The 20,705-nt window shown below is 38.6% G+C and overlaps 1 protein-coding gene across 3 annotated transcripts in view; it reads right to left on the bottom strand.

The window, feature by feature from the left end:
* Positions 1-20,705, bottom strand: part of NKAIN3 (sodium/potassium transporting ATPase interacting 3) — a 339,430-nt gene that overhangs the window by 173,206 nt on the left and 145,519 nt on the right. For all 3 annotated transcript variants that reach the window (XM_005479332.4, XM_005479334.4, XM_005479333.4), the window contains exon 2: positions 7,609-7,746. In XM_005479332.4, coding sequence (XP_005479389.1) covers positions 7,609-7,746 — 138 coding nt within the window. The remainder of the gene's footprint in view (positions 1-7,608; positions 7,747-20,705) is intronic.

The raw sequence follows: 20,705 nt of genomic DNA, 5'->3' as shown, positions 1-20,705 counted from the left end.
CTTGATGCCATCATCAACTACTGATTATATAACATTTATATCCAGAACATTACTTGCAGAGAGTTCAAAATTAATGAACAACTCACACAATCCCAGTTGCACATAAAAAGCAGAATTTAGACTATTTGGAAGTATTCTTCTTTTTAACAAAGATTTTTTTACCTCTCTGTGAACTAAATCTGTCACCGCAACAAAAGGAATTCTTTGATCTGCCAGGCCAAGCCAAATCTGTTAATGGCCTCATTCTGTCCCACGGGCACCAATGCTGTACTATTCAGGCAGAAACTGCCAGAGCAGAGCCTGCTTTCCCAGGCCAGGCTATGCTGTTTTACACAGTAAGAACCAGTTTTGTTCCTGCTCCACCCTGAGGATTGCTGAAAGAGAAGTGCAGGTGCAAAGCAGGTGTGCACCTTGAATATCCAGCTGCTCTGTATGGAGAAGCTCTTGCTACACTCCCACTGAGCTGCAGAGATCTAAATTTGAGATGCATTTGCTTTGTAAACATAACAATTACATGACATTCAGTAATTAGTACTATATAATTTTTTAAGTAGGAAAGTTATTGTCTTCTTGGATATTCAAGGAGCAAATTCTTTCCTTGCACAGTTTTATAGGTACTTAAGGAAAGGTTATAGGACAGCAAAGGCAAGAAAGCAAAATTAGGAAATGTCAGAATTTGGGCTGTGCATGCCAGCTTAATTTTTCTGTTTTGTTTTTTCTGTATGGCTGTGCAATGAACATTAGTAATATCATCATAGATATATTTTTATTTTTAAAGATTTTACCTCCCCTAATACATTTTATGAACAACTAGCTCAATACTTCTTTTCTCCTTGTGGCTCAGGCCCTGCTCTGAGGACAGAATATTAATTTCCTCATGAGGTTTACTAAGATGCTCGTCGCTGTAATGTGTGAGAGCTGCACAAACATTAACTAATTTATTTTATGTTATAAGGGAATGATACAGCTCTCAGAATGCAAATGATGTTCTGATACATGCAGAGATTACATTCAGAAATATTCATACATTATAAGCATCCAAGTTGAGGTCCTTAAGAGTTCATTTTTCAGAATGCTTGAGGTTATACCCTCAGTTTATAAACTCAGTGTTCAGCTCCCTGTGGCAAAGCGTGCAGCACTTGTGCAAATCAGACCACAAGATCTCAAGACAAGAATCTAGAATAAAAGGGGAAAACAAAGCATGTAACAGGTTTTGTTAAAGTGACTCTGTGTCAAAATAGGTTTCAGTGGTTGAGGGCAGAGATAAAATTCAGCTACTGAGCACAGCCTTCATAGCAAAAGCAATCCTTTTTTACTTGTAGCATGTGCCTCACTCTTCCCATTGCCTTCTGTTTTCTGAAAGTCAGGTTTCTGTTCTACATCTGTGATCACCAGAAAACCCCCAAATGTCTATCCTTTCTACTGAAACTGAGGCAAAAATATAAGAACTAGTAGGTGTCTATCTAGTTCAAAGCTGAAAATATATAAAAGAATCATAATAAGACTGCACAAAAGAGCTTTAAAAGCAACTTTTCTAAAATTTTGAGTACTTCTTTCTGAAAAAATTGTAATACTTTCTGACATTATATGCATTGAATAAATTTATATGTATGTACCTTTTAGGTTAAAAAAACCTAAACCACCATGCAATATTCCATTATGTGGCAGCACACTAACACCTGCTTGAGTCATTAAAAAGGTGTAACTTTTAGATCCATGATACAGATTTCTGATTTTTGTTAGCAGAGCAACAGTCCAAATTGTCATCCCCTGTGTGAAGGGGCACATCGTGCATGCTGGCAATTTTCTCTCAGTGTAGGAATGGTTAAGGTCTGAGACATCAGGCTCACACTGACCCTCAGGTTTCACCTTCCTCCCAGGCACCTAACGTGTTTCACGATCTGACGTGCCATTTAACCTCTCCCACTCTGTGTCCTGAACATTATCCTGTCCATCCTGCTGGGAATGCTCACTCTCACTTCCCCACACCCAGCAATTCTTTGGCCACCCACATCCTGATCACCCCAGCTCAGCTGGCCTCATACTCAGTGTCATAACCCTCACCACATCTGGCATGAAAAAAGGATTTTCCACACAGGTTGAATCAAAAAGAAGAATTGGTATTTTTATTTAATATCTGAAATGATGCACCACTTAAAAATCACCTGGATATTTTTTAACAGTTTCCTTCTAGAGGAAGGACCTAGGACCAGGTCATAATCTTTGCTTATTTCTCCCCATGATGGACTACATTTTTTTCTTGCTCTTGGCCTTTTGCACTAATGATTGTATACTATGTGGTGTGAGGAAGCATTTGAAGTCTTACCAATAACTTGGAGGGAGTACTCACTAAACCTTACAGGTTAAACATCTAATAAATATCCCCTTTCATAATGTCAGCCTCTCTACAACAGTGAGATTTGACTCTACAACCTCTTGACTCTAGAATCATATTGATACCAATGCAGAGATGCATTGAAATACAAACATTTCTAAGTTAAAACAATTGCATTGGATGGACACAACATCCAAAGAACAACTGGTTAAGGAAAAGAAAAAAGGGAATTTTATAATTTGAATACTACAAGGATTGTGGGATAAGTTTAGCTTTAATGGATAAACTGTCTCAAGAGTACATTTCAATCTGAAGTGCAGTAACTACTGTGACAGTGTCATTCATAGCGTTAGAGGGAATAAATGTTGGCTTGAGGATACTTCAAGGGAAAGGAGCAACCACTGAGTTGTCAAATCATCCCCCTGTAATACCTGGCATCAGTACTTGCAGAGCCTTATTAGCCATATTTATGAAAGATGGCCAGGGAAGTGACATAAATCAGCATGATGGAGCAGTAACACCACAGGACTTACTAGGAAGGATAATTCAACAAGTAATGTTGGAAGCCTAAATATTTCACATGTGTTTTCACTGTCTGTATAACATTTGCTTGAATACTGAATAAAGTGTCCTGAACAGCCTTTCTTCTGCTGTCCTGTTTTTTTATTTGTTTGGGGTTTTTTTTTAAGAAACTCTTTCCTGCCTTTTCAACTATATCCATTGCCTAAATATCATATTATTTAATGGAATACATTAAGGCAAGTAAAGAAGAGATTTCTACCATAGATTCTCCCTATTTACATGTATTATTTCCATCCCTCACTATTTATTAACTTTTTTTTCATCTTTGAGGCTGGCTTTTGCAATTTTAGCTATATGACTTATCATTCAGAAGCCTTTTGAAGTCCAATATCAGAAGTAGCAGAGGGAGAAGATCCCCAGCTTTAACAAGTATCCTGTCATCATTATTAATCAATTTTAACAACCTGAAAATCTTGCTGGTGATAGCAAGATCTGTTAAGAAAGGAAAAGCATGAGCAAGGAAACAGATCACAGCAGAGCTCTGGAACTTCATGACAAGAGTGCAACAACATTGTAAGAACTGAAATTCAGCTGTTTCTTTCTTCTTTGCAAATGTTTGGGTAAGTTTCAAATGAGCTAATGAGGGAAAATTAGGAATCAGCTCTGCACTTTTATACCCCCTGGGAACTTTGCACAGATTTAATTCAGTCACAAAATATTCAAATACTGAAAATAGCACATCCGCTTAGTGACAGGACAAATTGTTCACAACATTTATCTAAATTACTAATTAATACAGAACCTATTAGAAATAATTATTTGATTTAAACTAATTAGGACACTTGGAGTCAATGTTATCACTCCCTCTCTGTGTTTCCTAAGCTCTGAGGACTTGATATTTTAAGTATGAGCAAGTGAAATTCCAAATTTATTTCAGAATCACCATCCATATAGTCCTCTATCTGAGGGACTGTATACAGTGAACATGAACGACTATCTTTAACTACTTGGAATAACAATTCAATTCAACAGAGATGCCTCATGTATCAGGCACTGCATGGCAGCTCTTAGATAGTGAGGCTTTTTGTTTTGGTAGAAAGTTCTGATGACAAATTTTATCGCTCAAACTAATTTCTTTACTCAGACTTTTAATCTACAATGACTATATTTATGGTGCAGCTTATGTAGTCACTAAATCCTAGTGATAAACTGGCCATACTGAGTTCAATGGCAGTGGAAGAGCCAGAAGCACGCAACTGCTATTGTTTTCATCAGTTTCTATTGCAGCCCTCACTGAACCTTTTGGCTCTGTATATCTGCAACAAAAGCCTGCTCAATTGTGCTAGCAGAAGCACTTTCATATTTGACTGCAGTATAAGTGTGCTTCAAATTATGGCCCTACATGTATTACATTTATTCACTTACTTTCCCATTCCTTACATATTTCAAAATTTGAGGAGATTGAACATGACATATGCAGCATAAGATGACAAAGCGAAAGCTTTTGTGTAACTTCACTTATCAGGGAAACCTTCAGGCACAGACTTCATTGCACAGAAGACAGATTAAATATATTCTATTGAGGTTAAACAATGGCTCTAGAGCTGGTCAGCTGAAGTCAAGATCACAATCAGAGCATGACAGATTATCATGACGACAATTTGTGTGCACACATGCCAGATTAATTTTGTGAAGACAGTTTACAGAAGTAAACCATTGTATCTAACATGATTCTCTGTTTACTTCAGTTTTTTAATATTGTGATGGGATCATCTGCATTAGTGAAGCTGATTTCCAGGGAAGTCTTCTGGAAAAGACAATGGACACTAAGCATTATTTTCTTGAAGAAATTAGTTACTTTTCCAGTTAAACTGGATTTAATTTAATCGAAATCAGAAAAGTACATAAGAGTACATAAAGCATGACTCAAAATACTTCTTCAGCCACAGACACAGTACCAAATTCTTGGGATGCAAACCACTAACAAATCCAGAGACTTAGATGTGGCTGAAAATGGACTTATGAACATGGAGGGCCATGAATCTTCTCCATTAATTTGAAGCCTAATTCACTACTCAGAGCCTTGGTAAGAATCTCTCCACATTGTATTTAATACTGAAATTCAGGACACTGCTGAAATTTGCATTAAACAGACTTTAAAGTCAGCAGTAAAAGTTTACAGGTGTTACTTTTGCCTTAGTGAATACAGCCAGTAAGCAGCTGGCACCGGTAGGTGTCTTACTGTGAGTACCATTGACTCCTGAGGCTTCTGGGGACAGTGGACAAAGCTGAACTGTGGCTGGCACAGCCCCAGGAAGCCCAGCTTCTGGGGAGCATGTGTTGATCTAGACTGGAAGATTCTCAGGCTATGCTCAACAGAACTTAAAGCTGGTGTGACCCTGCACTGCTGTGGAAAGACTCCATGCACTTTTCTCCTTCCTCTGGCTACTTCCTCCCATTTCCTCTCTCCCGTCTCCTGGAACAAGCAAAGCACATTAAAGAGCTCACCTACACTTAAATTAACACCAGTAAAGAAAATAGCTGATTTTAACCTGGATCTGTTCTGGTTTGACAGTTTACCAAGTGCCTGAACTGATACCTGTGCTGGTGCAAAGAGAGGAACAGCACAGGGACTGAAGCAGCAGCTGAGCAAAGAGAGTTTTGCTTATGCTGCCTTGAGGTATTCACTGAATTCAACCTGTGGGCAAGGCCAGGCACGAGGCTGAACTGACAAGTTTGGAGCTAGCAACAAGAGAAGTCTTGCAACTGCTCCTTTCCTCTCCACCTCCACATTGCTGTTCATAAACATGCAGTCCCAATCCCTGCCTTACGCCAACCTTGGCAACCATTGGAACCTCACAAACAGGGTTCAGGTCACCAGTTTAGCAAAAAAATCTCCACTTTTTGCTAGGCTGGTTTTCTGGCAGCTTAGAAATGGAACTGACTTACTGACAGATCCGGTTAACTCCTGCCAGAAGTGGGGGAGAGGATCTGGAGAAGTGTTCAGTCAGTGGACAGTGGGAACAAGAGGATGTGACAGCCTCCCTATTCTGCTGGCTTTGAGTGTGAGGTCAGCTACAGACAGCTCATGTTACAGATTCCCTTCAGACTTCAGGATTTGGCTCAAACTACTCTCACTTCCCTGTAAACTCTACATTAGTAAGGATATAATCACAGATCACTCAGAGAGGTGGTGATGGGATGAAGAAGTGGGTAATCACAGAACATTCTGAGCTGGAAGGGACCAACAGGAATCATCAAGTCCAGCTCTTAACAGAATGGCGCACACATAAGTCAAACCTGTGACTTATGGCATTATTAGCACTGTATTCTGACCAGCTGGGCTCTAAAGCCTTGATCTTCCCCAGTAATGAGTATTGGCACCTGCAGTAGCTAGAGCTCCTAAATATATGAGTAAAGATCAATCAGAATAGGAGTTCATTTAAAGCAGCATAAAGTACCTTGTGGGGGAGGTGTTTCTTTCTTTAATTATGAGTTTTCTACCTCTACTTTAAAACAACTTTTGCACAGCCTAAAATGTTCAATTACATTGGAAAAGATATAGAAACAGTCAACATCTGTTGCAGTTCATTTCAAAATTTAAACAGAGCTTGCATCATTGAACAGCAGTGATGAACCTGAGGGGCAAGAAATTTTGTAGTGTTGCACTTCAGACGTGAATTTCCCACATAATTTTACAGATGCTTACACTTGTTTCTTATGCATAAAATGGAGAGCATGAAGCAGAAAGGTGAATCATCGATTCATGGATGCCCAGTTCTTCAACCACAGATAATAGATAAAAGTGCTGGTTTTTATATCAATCCATTTTCAATTCATTATAGTCTGCTTGTAAGCTTAGCTAACATGAGTGTAATCTTGGATGTACTTTTGTTCACTTTTTCTTTTAAGACATGACAAAGAATTACAGGATTCCAGGCTGGACTAGAAAAATGAAGCTTTTAAAGCATTTGTTTAACAAGTTCTCCCCAGCAGACATTTATTTCATTCCTTTGTGAGGAAAAAGATAACTTCAGCCTCTTAAAATCCATTACTGACAACACAACAAAAATGTTCCAAATACAGCCATTACCAGGTGAAGACATAATATTCTTACATTTAAAAACGAACATGGGGGAGGAACAGAGATTTTTTTTTTTTGTTGGCAGTTTACTTCACAGCTTTGAAATTTCTTTTTATTCCTGGATATTTTGAGAACATGGGAAAAAACAACTGAGAAGCTTCAAGTTACAAGCATCAGAGAGAATATACAATAATTTAGGGTCAAAGCCATAAATACAGGTCTTGGCAAAATTACATGGAAGTGAGAAGGAGACTTCGGAACCCATGGATCACAGGACCAAAGAAATTTCTACAATCACTGCTCCTCTCTGCTTAAGAGAAAGATGCAGTCAAATATAATTAGCCATTGCATTTTTTTTTTTATAATCACCATGAATTCTGTTACAGAAAGAAGAACAGTTTTTACTTTATTTATTTATTTACATAGTCTAATTGACTTGTACCATAGTCATGTTTTTGGCAGCACTTTCTCCATGTTACCTGTTTTTGATAATGTCCAAATTCTCAAAAAAATTCACTTAGTAGTCCCAAACTTGCAAAAAGACATGGAGACCTGTACAGTTTCTACAGAAATACCATCTGGTGTTTTGAAACCAAGAAAATTCTGCTTTGTAATATGACAGGTTTTATGGCAAAAAACAAAAAGAAATATAATAAATGAGACTTACCACGACTATATATCGAGGCCTAAACTGGATGGTTCCAAACAAACCCAAAATGACAACTATTATTTGTAGGAAATTGCCAAGGATAGGAGCCCACTGGAAACCCAGGAAATCAAAGATTTGTCTCTCTAATGCTGCCAGCTGTAAGAAAACACATAAACAGAACATCCACTTTTTAATTATGCGTTGGACAGAACACTTGCTATTTTCTTGTTTGCACCAGGCTTCACCAGTGCAGAGAGCAAAGCCATGCAAACCTTGCTATTGCTTCTGAAACAGCATCACACTCCCTCCCTTCCCCAGTCTTTGTTTTCTTACATTTACTCTCAACGAGACTCGACTGCAAGTTCCTCAATCTGTTCCTGAAAGCCCAAAGGGGCAGAGCAGGCCCAGACATGGCCACTGTGATCCCAGGGGTTCCCTAATGCAGGAATTAAGGGAGACTGGAAGCTCCTGAGACGTAGGCTCAGGGGGTGAGAGGCAGTAGAAAATGTTGGAAGACCTCAGAGCAAACTGCTTCAAAACCAGCAGCCAAACGAGCCATCTGTGCTCTTCAAAAGCTGCTACTTTACTTTTGGGCAACTACAAATCAGAAGGGAATGGTGGCATCCCAATAGCTCTCCTCCCACTGTCCTCATGGCATTTTGGGTCTGGATTAAGTTGGATGTGGAAAAGGATGAAACTAAGAAGCATCAGCCTTTATCTTTGGATCAGCACGTGGTTCTTAGGGAATTGTGCATTTCTGAACATTAGACAAAAAAGATAAACAAAAAAGGCAGATATAAAATTCTTCTGCAAACACATTTGCTACTCATTTTTGACAATCCAATCCACTGTTCTAAACATAGAAAATCAACTTTCTTAGCAGCATTTTTGTTGGAGTTTAAACTCAGTTCAATATTTTTTGCAGCTGTAGCAAGATAATATTGAGCAGCTAAATAGAAACCTACTGAGAAACAACTGAATTTCTATGCTTGCTAGAATTTATTAACATCTACTTGATTTTACTACATTGATACAAACCCTAAAATTTTCTGAAATATGCACTTACAATATTTATAACTGAGACAGATGGAGCAAGCATGGCTCTATGAATACCAACCAAAGTATTATCATATGTGGGTATTTCACATAAACCATTTCATTTTACACATTATAGCCAAATTCAATCTTCACCTGCAAGATGAGGCTAGGTGTCACTGAGAGCAGAATCCATTTTTTCTGTACAAAAAGCCTCCATTACAGCCAACATGAAAACTATATTCTCTATGCTGAGCTTAATAAATATGATAAACCTAAACAATGAAATTAATAAAAGTTGAATCATCAGCTTGGTGCAGCTCCTTTGCAATCAGTGAAGTTTTGTATAACTGACTTTTATCAGCTGAACATCTGACCCAGCATAGATAAATGAAAAATCACACAGTACAATACAAGGGTGCCTCAAATACCATGTGCAGAATGGTAAATAAAGAGTTTTGAGAGCTCTTTGGCACAGTCAGAACTTACACTTTATGGCCTGGCAACAACATGCTGGCGGTCCTGTATCACAAAGGAAAACATTTATGAAATCCATGACCACAGCCAGAGACTTTTTCATTCCCATTACAAGTAGAAATCTTCTGGGTCAGCAAAACAACTAAAAAAATTCAGAGACCACCAGTTTTCAAAGACAATGTGTCTTCTTCCTGAAGCCTTGACATTAGTAAGCAAGAAGAAGATGGAGATGTCAAATCAGACAAGGATTTGCTTAGAGTCACCTCTGCCCTGACATTCACTAAAACCCTCCTGCATCTTTGGTCTTCACCCGCACCAATAAATTGAATGTGTCCTATCACACTCCCAGCACTGAAGGCAGCTGGCTTAGCATGGCCTCCATTAAAGTGTCCTTGGCTCTGAAATAGGGCAGCTGTGTGCAAACTATACCCTTACCTACTCAGAACAACCCTTGGCCATGGGTTTCTCTCTCTTCGGGAAGGCCACTGGTCACAATAACCCTGGTTAATGTGACAGAAAACTTTAATGGCTCACTAACATCCACAATGTCATTGCCTGGCTACCTCCCCAGGCATGAGAACGTGCTGGTGTCAGGAGCAGAGAGCTTGCCCAGAGTGGGTATTGAGGAAATTCACACTGGTGGGTCATGGATGACATTATGGATTTTATGTAGCTTTGAAACATTCAGAGCTATCTGAAAGACAAAAGCCTGCAGCACAGATATGAATGAAGGTGTTTGGTATCTGTCCATTCTTAAACTGATCCTTGGGATAAATTTTGAGATCATCACCTTAAATGCCTGAAAAATGTAGTACTGGAACATAAAGGAACATGACCACTGTGCTTTGCCACTAGACTCACGCTAAAAGGCTTGATGTTCAGCTCATGCCGAAATTGGATCAGATAAAAAGTTTTCCTTCACATGCATCTCCCTGATATCTGCCAAGCAGCTTCTGAATACATCCATCAAGGAGGTCTGGGATCCCACAAAATACTTCAATGACCACAATATATTCCCAAAGATAAGGGTGCACATGTATATAATGAGTTACACATTAAAAAAACCCCAAATTATTAGCCTTTACATGGATTACTGTGGTTAAGGCACCCACTACAAACACAGAGAAATAAAGTTCAATTTCCTCTCCTTCTGCCTACTGAGTTATTCATTCCTCTCCTCCCACTTCCTATCCATTAGGATACCAAGGGAAAGAGCTTCTCTTTGAAACTATGTCACAGGCAAAAAATAAAAATTTGTATTTCACAAGCCAAAAAGAGAGCACAAGCAGAAACATGAGGTTACAGTCTATTGCCTATGGCACTTGTACAAAACTGGGAGAGTTGCTCATGTTTCTTGCCTGCAGGGCTCACTCTTTATTTTATATACAGTGACAGCATGAAGGAGGCCTGGAAGCAGGCTGCCAACATACAGTACCATTCCTTCCCCACTAAGAAGTGCTTTCACCATCAGGCTATGCAGAGAGTTCTTCCTGCACAGCTAAGTCTCATTTATCCTGCTCTTGTCACCAACACCAGCAATTTGTCTCATCCCCAAAGCCCACAGAATACATTAGCAGAGGTGGTGTGGGCGCCAAGGAGAATCTAAAGAAAAGAAAGAGGTAGCAGGCATGTCTTTCCTCCTCAAATTGCTACTCTCTTCTAAATTATAACACCTTGCAGGCAACACAGGCAGAAGTTAAAAAGCTAATAACTCGTTATCATGGCAGAGGAAATATATTAAGATCTGTTTTCTTTATACCATATGAGCATTCTGGACTGAATAGAGGAGACATCTGAGTGCTGCTGTTCTCATGTCTAGTAGAGCCCCCAAGAAGCCACAAAGGCCACAAAGATTTTAGCTCTGTGCAAATGAAAAAATAATCCCTAATACAGGCTGTATTCAGGTAATTGATTTTACAGAAATCATCACAATAAAGGGGAAGAAACAGGCACCTGAGAACATTTACAGGCTGGTCTTGCACAGATATGAAGAGCCCATACTGTTGATGTTCGCCCAAATCCAAAATCTCAGTGTCAATCATTGGCCACTAAACTAGCCTAGATTCTGTGAAAGATGGTTTCACTTGGAGTTAGGTGCATGGGAATACTTCAGAATGTTACACCAGAAATATTTTGATCATAAGGAGGCTGTTTTTCTCAACAAGAATTTTTCCCACATTAATTTATAATTTCTCCACCATTTTCAGATTCTTCTGAAAACAGTCTAAAAAACTGAAACCTAAAGGGAAGGGATAGGTTCCCAAAATTAGCTGGCTCAACTTCCGTTGTTAGAAGACAGACAATCAATTTAGTAGGGCAGAGGAGCTCAAGGCTGCAGCTGGGTATGCTCAATGTGAGCATACATTGAGGTCCTCTGGGCTTTACTGTCATATCAGTTCCCTACTAAGTTGGGAGAGGCAGCACCTTCACTGCTTGTGACAACTAAAACAACAAATTTTGGGACTGTCCATAATAAATTGGTGTTTGATACTTTTTTAAATGAGTAACATAGAAGTGGAATGAAACCCCAAACATTTCTTGCAAATAAAAGAGGAGAATTTGTTTCAGCAACTTCTATATTAGATGTATGTTTATAATGAAAGCTATGTCAAATTGAGTGAAATACTATCATGAGAACTTATAAAGACCTATCAGAGTTGATGGGAAATAACATTTTCTTATCATAACACTTGGAAAAGGATGCATGATATTTCTTGTTACTGCTGGCAAGGGAGCACTGTGTTATTTAGCCATCATCACCACTGACAATCTTGTAATGCAAAGTGCAGGACTCGGGAGACCAGGACTAGCAGTAAAATGCTCTAGTGGGACTGTAACACTTCTCTTAATGAAGTCTTGGGTTTTTACCTCTTTGTTTCCAAACATTTCCCATTTCCCACTTCCTGCAGAGCTCAAGGAGAAGGCACTAAGCTGCAAGATGGGGCTTCAATAAAGTCAATCAGGGTGAACTCTCACTTCCATGCTCAAGCCCTTTTTTATTAAGAGCAGCAAAATCTTCAGGTGAATTGATCTTTTTTGAATTCTGAGCAGCTTCACCTAGAGGGGTGTTGTGTAAAACATAAATGTTTTACAAGAAGTTTAAGGCAAAGGAGTAGCTAAATAAAAGGCAATGCTGCATAGGATCTGCAGAGGGAAATCACCAAGATATTCCTCATCAACACAGAAATCAACAAATGTTTTTGAGAGAAGGATTCATCAGCGTGCCCTGTAAATTAAACCCCTCCTCCAAATTCTCAGGTCCTATTATACTTCAAAATATATATCAGAAGCTGTCTGAGTGATGAGATACCAGATCAGAGTTATAAAGTCAACTTTCAAATTCGTGTTAAAACTCAATTTTCTCTTCTGTCAGAAGCATCAAGGAAATCAGTCAGTTTTATAGTTTAATGGAAAAGTTTTATAAATGACATGTTAGTTTGAGATTAATAAATAGAACTAAATCCATAACAGAAGAAGGCACTATATCAAGATAAACAGTTTTCATATGTAACAGATCATTTCATACTAGAAAAGACCCAAAAGTGGCATGACATAAACAAAAGACTATAAAATTGCTAAATGTAAAAATAAAAGGTTAATGATATAGCTGCAAATTTGCTACCATATAAATTACTGAATTTAAAAAACAGGGAAGTGTATTTACTCTGCATTTAATAGTAAAATGTTGCTTCACTCTGCCATGTAAAACAATCCCTAGAAATTATAAGAAACACAAAAATATCAGTAGTATATCTAACACATCTGTATTTGAGAAATCTAGAAAAAATCAAAGAAGTATTTAATAACTGGAGAGCTGTAAAACTATATAGCTTTGAAATTCTTTTCAAAATTAAAACAATTTTACAAGCTAGAGAATAAAAAGGAGAAAAATTATGACTTTACAAATGGACACTCTTACTGCTACAAATGGACTCAGCTTTCAAAAATTAAAATAGCATACAGAAAATGGTGAATCAATAATTACAGTGCATACTATTCATTTTCTAAATTCAGGTCAGGAATTATCTGTAACATTTGAATTATACATGTAAAACTCAGAGTTGGCTGATATGGTGAATACTTATCACAGGAGAAGTTCCAGGGCATAGCACATCATCCTTTCTAACTACTGCTCCTAAGGTTAAAGATGTTTTCCTCAAAATTCGCATCTTCATCTTATGATCATAAATTTAACCTGTGGCTTCAGGAAGAGTTTCCTGGACATGATGAATCTCTGAGGACTGTTGGTCTCTGTTGATTGTTGGTTTACCATTATCACTGGTTCCAATGTGGAACTGCTCCAACTGAATTACACTTTAGTCCAGTTTGGAAGATGCAGCTGTTAAAAACTGAAGTGGTCCCCCAGCCTCCTCCAAAGTAATTCCACTTGCAGCTTTGAGTAGTCTCTGCTCTGAAACCCCAGGATACCCTTGCTAAGCTCAGCAGTGCAATCACGTTTTCATCACAACCTGTCCTCCCATCCCGTCCCATCCCATCCCCTCCTTTCCCCCCTTCCTTCTTTCCCTCCCCTCTCCCTTGGTTATTTTGTCCCCAGCTTGGTGGGCACTCCCAAAAAGCTACACACCAACACGAGGGAGAGGGCAATGGTGAGGCAGGAGAGGAGCAGCAGGAGCCTCCTACACCACCCTGCAGCCCTCACATTCGGCTGGAATACACAAGACCTTGGATCAAGGTCGCTCTTAGCACTAGGCACATTTGACTTAAAGTCTGTCTTCAGATTCCAGGGCTCTTAGGTGTGTATTTCTTTCTCCTTGACGGATGTTCCACTGAGAAAACATTTTTGTAAAACCTTAGGGCCAATGCTTAACGTTCACATTTGGAAAATATGCACTTTCTAATTTAAGGGGAAAAGACTTCAAAAAGCTGCCAAGCTACTGTGGATAAAACCTCAGCACTGGAGAGTAAAAGATTGACTTACCACATGCTAAACCCCAGGATTTCTAACAGGAAATTAGGTGATGAAAGAAGAAGGTTAAAATAAATAAGTAAATAAGTTTCATCAAAGACCAATGGTAATGCATAAACAACTTTTTATATAAATTTTGTACTCCTGCTGTGATTTCAGAATTTTACTGACAGGCTTGACTACAGTAAAAAGGGAGATAAGATTTAACACCAGAGAAATGCCATGTTTTTAATGCAGGGGAGAGCATTTAAACCTGAAGAGGAAAGGAGGTGTCTTAGCTGAAGAGTACTGTGTAGCAAGTTACTGTTCTTCAGCTAAATATTACAGCCTCTTTATCTGTAACTTACCCTCTCTGTTTCACTACAGGCTTCATTACCAAAAATGAATGTAGTCAGTGTCCCAATTAAATGTTTAACTTTGACTGAGATCACTACCTCATAGCTTTGGTGACAGTTAAAGGAATTATCTGACCACAGAAGAAACTCTCAATAGATTTTTAATGATCTGCATTCACTTGTCCAGGTGAAACACCAGCTTTTGGGTGATTTTAGGATGGCAATTCCTTATAACAGCTCACTAAATACATTTATAAGACTATGTGTCATGGAGATTATTGAATGTCAGGAAAGGTACTGAGTAAATCACAAATATTTATAGTGAGTTTAGTTTAATGGAGCAAAAGAGAAACTTAGCTTTCTGACAGGTAATTTTTGGAGAAGAAAAAAAACCTGATGATCAAAAGTGTCTTTTCAGTCTTGGTCAGACAGATAGATAATTGGCTGTCACTTGAGTAATTTTAAATAAAATATGAAGTAAAAGAAATACATGTGCCAAAGGAACTCCATGAAAGAGCAATAGCCAAGATTAGTGAAGGCCAAAGCATAAAAACAAAGAAAAGAAAGGCAGGTTCAATAAGAAATATGTTGTCTTTTTAAGACAGCCTGTGATGCTTTTCAACAGCAAATGCTATTATTATTCAGCTGTTCAACTCATATAGAAAATACTCAGAATTAAGTAAAGTTTTTCCCACCATTCTGGTAACTGCTTTGGTGAATGAATTCAGTGGAGGGTGACGGCAGTGACAGCACATAATATTGCTGAAGACGTGATATTTTACAAAACAAAAAAAAAATTCTGAGAAGAAAAGAAATTCACTCCTCAATACTTTACCAGTTGTTCTTTGATAAATGTTTAAGAATAAAGACAGATAAGGAGTGAGCAGTATATGTTCAATGATTTTTGAAAGCCAATACACTGCTCTAACAACTCAGAACCAAAAGACCCCACTAAATGAATGGCAATTCATCATTACCTGATCTCATCAGGAAATTTGAGCCCTAGTATAAAAAGGAGAGATGGTAAATGCCATATCTTTAAAATATATAAATCTAATTAGAGGGTGCTGAAAAGATTCTTTTGTCCATATTTTAACAAATAGATACATATATTTAATATCACTATTTAACATTATCAGACAGACCCAAAACAAAGGTTACAAAACTGTTTTTCTAATTATGTGTACCACAAAAGTCTTGCAACTACACTGGTGATGTGCAGGAAGATTTTGAGTGATGGATTTGATATGATATTGTTAGGTATTTCACCAAACTGAGCCCAGCCCTCCAGTTTTGCCTCTGACAAAGCTCACACAAAGTCAAAAGAAGCCATGACTGCATCAGGGCTGCAAGATCTGGCTCAGAGAGGCAATAGCAAATTATTTAAGAATCTCATCAGCATGAGAAGAAGTTTGTTAATGTTTATTCTGCAGGGTCACCTGACTGCAGTGATACAAAAGGTGGCATCAGACAGTTCCAGTTCCCAGCACACTGCAGGTGCCAGGGTGATATACCCGAGGCTGATGGCTACATCTGTACCAGACAGAGCCCATAAAAATGCAGTTCCAGGCTGTGGGTAGCCATGAGAGGGAAGAAGCCAGCTATTGTAATAAAACCCCATAGCGCCAACTGGTTACAGCACACTGATTTAAGATTGAATTTCAACCCTTCAATGAAGCTGTAACTGATCCCAAAACACTAAAGTCAGGCCCCTTGGCTGCTTGACCTATAAAATCCTGCAAACAGCAGGAATGAACGTGCTTATAAGGGCATTTAGGACTCCCTTGGTTGTTTCATTTAAATGCCAGCCCACATAGAGGAAAAGACATTGTAAGACTTGGTTATAGTTTAAAAATCTTTAAAGATTTCTAACTTACTATGAATAAAAAAGTCCATGTCCAAAGACAGTAGAGAGAATGGAAAAGCAAATTACAATTGACTTCTTTATAATTATATCACGTGGTAGATGTGGTAAATTTAGTCAAAAAGAAAGTTTTAATTTGCCATTATATCCCTTCACATCTTCAAATACTAAATTCTTGTAATTTTTTTTTTAATTTATTTCCACATTTGAGCATACCCAGTAAACCTCTGTACCTTTACAGGCTTCCTGAATTCACAGGTTTAAGACACGGTGAAGTACTTACTGACAAACTGACAAAAGTGAGAATTGAACAGGTTTACTGCTTATTTGAATTCTCAAGGCAGGTAAGGTAAGGAGGTCACAGATAAGGAGGCAATTTGATAACAATGAAGCTGACCGCCCTAGATCCCTCCTAGATCCTGATGCTTATGGAATCCAGTTTAAAGAAAGAAAAGTGAGAAAAATGAGGGAAAAAGCTGGGAACTTATGCTGCAGGATCTGTACCCATCCCATCCTCAGCATGAAGAGTCTGACATGAGGGAAGAGATGCTGAGATGGGCACCCAGACTGCAGTGTGAAAGAAGAACTGAAATCCCTGTAAGGTAAACAAGTAAAAACAGTATTTAGACCCTCTAGAAGATGAATGTCATGCTCCTTCTTGTCAAAGAGTGACCCTCTACTCTTGAAATAAGTCTCTTTTGTGACTCTTTAAAACACTCCAAACCTGTGTTTTAATGCAGGCTTCAAACGAAGACAGAAATTAAACCAGTTGGAGCTCTCCTTCAATGACGAAGGAAGATACATGTTCAGAGCTCACATGGACCTGGACAAGTTGAACAGTTAGAAGTTCAAATTTAACAAACTAAAATTGTCTGATATGGGCTTTTGGCATGAAATATCAAATAGCACAAATTGATTCATGCCAGATCTTGAGAAACATAAGGTTTCCCGCAGAATGGTGCATCTTATGTTTACTTTGTGGTTCCAAAAAGGCAGTGTATCTTCAATCACCAGCTCTCTTCAGGCAAAACAAAGTAATAAGCCAAGCAATAAAAATCATGTGCTGGCTGTTACCCCTAATTTGAGCCACAGCATAGAGCTTATTTCCACAGCAGGCAGGAGTTCAGATGTCTGCCTGGATAATCTTTCCCCTTTTTTCCCCCAGAAAACTTCCCTCCAATGCATCTTTCAAATGCCAGCCATGCAAAAATAGAAGAACAAGAGACTGCTTATATTTGACAGATGCACAGGGGAAAAAACAGCAGTTTAGAACCAGCTCAGAAGTCTCATGACATGTCTAAATAGGTCCCTGCACTGCAGGTCATTCACTTGCTCTCAAATACCAATTTCAAGCATAGCTGCAACACTCGTGGATCCTTTGACTCTGTCATTGCATGTGATGAGACTGCATTGATGTTGCCATTGCACTGACAAAAAAACTCTCTGATTCAGGATCATTTCCTGTTGTCATGTAAAATACAGAAATATCCTTCTTTGTTTACAGCATAGCAAAAGCATCCCTCCACCTCCTGAGTTATTTGGCCAGGAAGAAGGGTTGGAATAGGACTGAATAGCAGCATGACGTATTTTGACCTCATGTCATCTTAAGCAATTCATCAATAATGTTTATTGCATGAATAACTTCCAATAGAGGGCTACATGGGCATTTTTGTCTCATTTAGACATGTAAGTATGTTTTGATTTAAAAGAATGGGAAGTCTGAGATTATTCTCAAACATGAAAGAAGAGTACTCTTAGAGGTAGGTGACAACATAACCGTATCTTGCTCTAAATCTCATTCTTTTACAGGTATTCTAAGGTCTGCTATTCTCTTGTAGAAATAAAATTCCAAATTCACATTATTTTCTGTGATTTTATAGCTTCCTCATACAGAATGGAGAATAAAGTTTTCAAATTGTATATATAACTCCATGTACAGTTTATTAGAGAGTTGTCAACAGAAACACTTGTTCTGAAAAATGATTGTTATAGAGCTACAGAGAAATAAAAGATGTCTTTTGGGTTGTTTAAGCTAGATTATTTCTAAATTACCTCCAGTCTCAACTCCTTTAAGGAGTTTAATTTCTACATAAACTGTCTTGATTCCTCTAACCCTTTTGGAATGCCATTCCAAAATGTCATCATTCAAACAGTATCCATTTCACTTGAATTCATTTTCCCTGAACATGTATGGCCAGCACTCTTCTAGATGTGCAAACTCCAACATGTCCTTTTCCAATGGAAATAGATATTTTCATTTGGGATCAAATAAGAAGATCTTGGCTTTGGCTTATTACAAACTGGTAACTCATTGTTTATAAGAGAGAAGGATGAATTATTATCTGAATTTAAAACAAGTATTTAGAAGTAGGGATGACACCTTTCAGGGTAATTTTAAACTCTAAGGTATACATATAGAAGTGTAAAAGTTCTGCATATGTTGTATATTTAGATCTCTTTCAAAAAGTAAGTGTTCAAATTGTTTAATCTAAACTTTTTCTCTGATTTTAATAGAACGTAATTAATTTCTCAGTGACTTACTTCCCTTTAATCCTCCAACTTTTGCTTTTTCTCCATAGCAGTTGGACTGCAGTGCTTCAAAAAAGTTTATCTAGCTTTGTCCTAGCAAACCACAGATGCAGTAATTATCTCCCTTTACCTTCCCAATTCTTGCCATTATCCACTAGCCCCACTGCTGGTATTTCAGTATGCACTACAAAAAGATGGTGTCTAGTGATGCTCAGTGGAGCTCTTTTATCTCAGCGGGGATCTCTCTATTTATCCCATCAGTCAAACCTTCTCCAGCAGCTCTTTTGTCCATTCCTAGGCACAGCCAGGACATACCCATACTTGTCAATTGTCTCTCAAAAGGCTTGGAGCAGAGCAAACTAGATGAGGAAAGCAGGGGGTCTACCAGAACATCATAAAAGACACCAATGCTCTTCATAGGCTGGAGTTAATTATTCCTAATTACCTAGAGATGCTCAGCAAGACTACACAGGCAAAAGTGAAGACAGAGACTGATCTTAAGTCACAGTATAACAGATTCCTGTAGAAGATTTCTCCTTTGGTTTTCAGAATACTGATCCTCAAGGTCTGCAAAATTCCTCAAATGTTTGTCAGTTAGTTTCAATGCCATGTACATAATGTTCCTACACAGCTGAGGTAAGAACCAAACAGCCTTAATTAATTGCAAAGTATCACACCTCTGTGCGCTGTGCTTTTCTGAGCTGTAGCACCATCATGTTTCCTCCAGACTACTTGGACTGTATAGGTTGATGCTGTACAAATACTTCCTGGCTATCATCCAAAACTGTGTGAACTTGCCCAGGAGACATCCAGAGATGGCACAGTTTTACAGGAGACCAATGTTTAGGTTACTTTATAGGTCCTACTTGAGTGCGAGTAGAGCAAAAGTGGTTCATGGAACGGAAAAGGTGGGAGGGGACCTCTGGAGGTTCCCTGGTCCAAGCCCCCTGCTCAGCCCAGGCCACCCAGGGTCATTTCCTCAGGACCATGTCTAGGTGGCCATTGAATATCTCCCAGGGTAGGGACTCCTCTCGGGGAGACCTGTGCCAGTGCTTGGCCACCCTCTCACAGTAAAAATGTTTCCTTTTTCAGAGCCTTTCTAGTGATTTCTAGCGAATTCAGCAGATGTGCTATGACAGGCTCTGTGGAGAAGGGGGAACTTTTAGAAAATACAAGAAACTCCAAGGCATGTTTATGTCTTCAAAACATGCTGGTTTCATTGCTGTGGCAGATCTGATACAACTAAACCAGCATAAATTTATAAACTTGAGCAAGTTAGTTTTCATATGGAGAACAAAAGGAGACAAGCTTAGAGCAAAGGCCCTGGAAAAACAGAACCTGGAACCCTCGGTCTCATCGCTTACCCCAATTAAGCCAACAGGGTTCTTTAGGAACACATGAGCCACAGGATGACATCAATGATTGAATGGTAAGTTGGCTAAATGGTAGAGTTCTCAAAATTCATCATCAGTTCTATGAGATAAAGGAAGATCTTTATAATGCGTCTGGAACTTCACAGCACTATGCAATTTCCTCTATTGAATTATGAGGTTAACTTAAGCAAAATGAATGCAAGATGAATCAGAATCTGATTAGAGATACTTGCAGTAAAGAAAATTGTAAGACCAACCAGTCAATTGACAAGTGAATAAACATCAAACATGGATCAAAAAATAAACATATCTCAAGCATCTGTACAAGGAAGATAGTCTTGCTGGCTCCATGGCTGAAAAAAATTTACACTTGGGAAAAGCAGTTGCGGGCAGTAATCTCCAACATTTCCTACCACAACTATTGGGGCCACAGGCCACTGTGAGACTTTTGGAAGATATCACCTAGAGATACTTAAATGGAACTGTTGAAGTTCATATTACTGACAGCAAAAGCAGTTGGAACACTGGGATGCCATTTGTCTCCTCTGTGAGCATGCCATTAAGCATGCCTGAGG

The sequence above is a fragment of the Zonotrichia albicollis genome, chromosome 1, assembly GCF_047830755.1.
Source record: "Zonotrichia albicollis isolate bZonAlb1 chromosome 1, bZonAlb1.hap1, whole genome shotgun sequence".
NCBI classification, from domain to species: Eukaryota; Metazoa; Chordata; class Aves; order Passeriformes; family Passerellidae; genus Zonotrichia; species Zonotrichia albicollis.
Note: the sequence above shows the minus strand (reverse complement) of the source record. Positions and strands in the feature narration are given on the sequence as shown.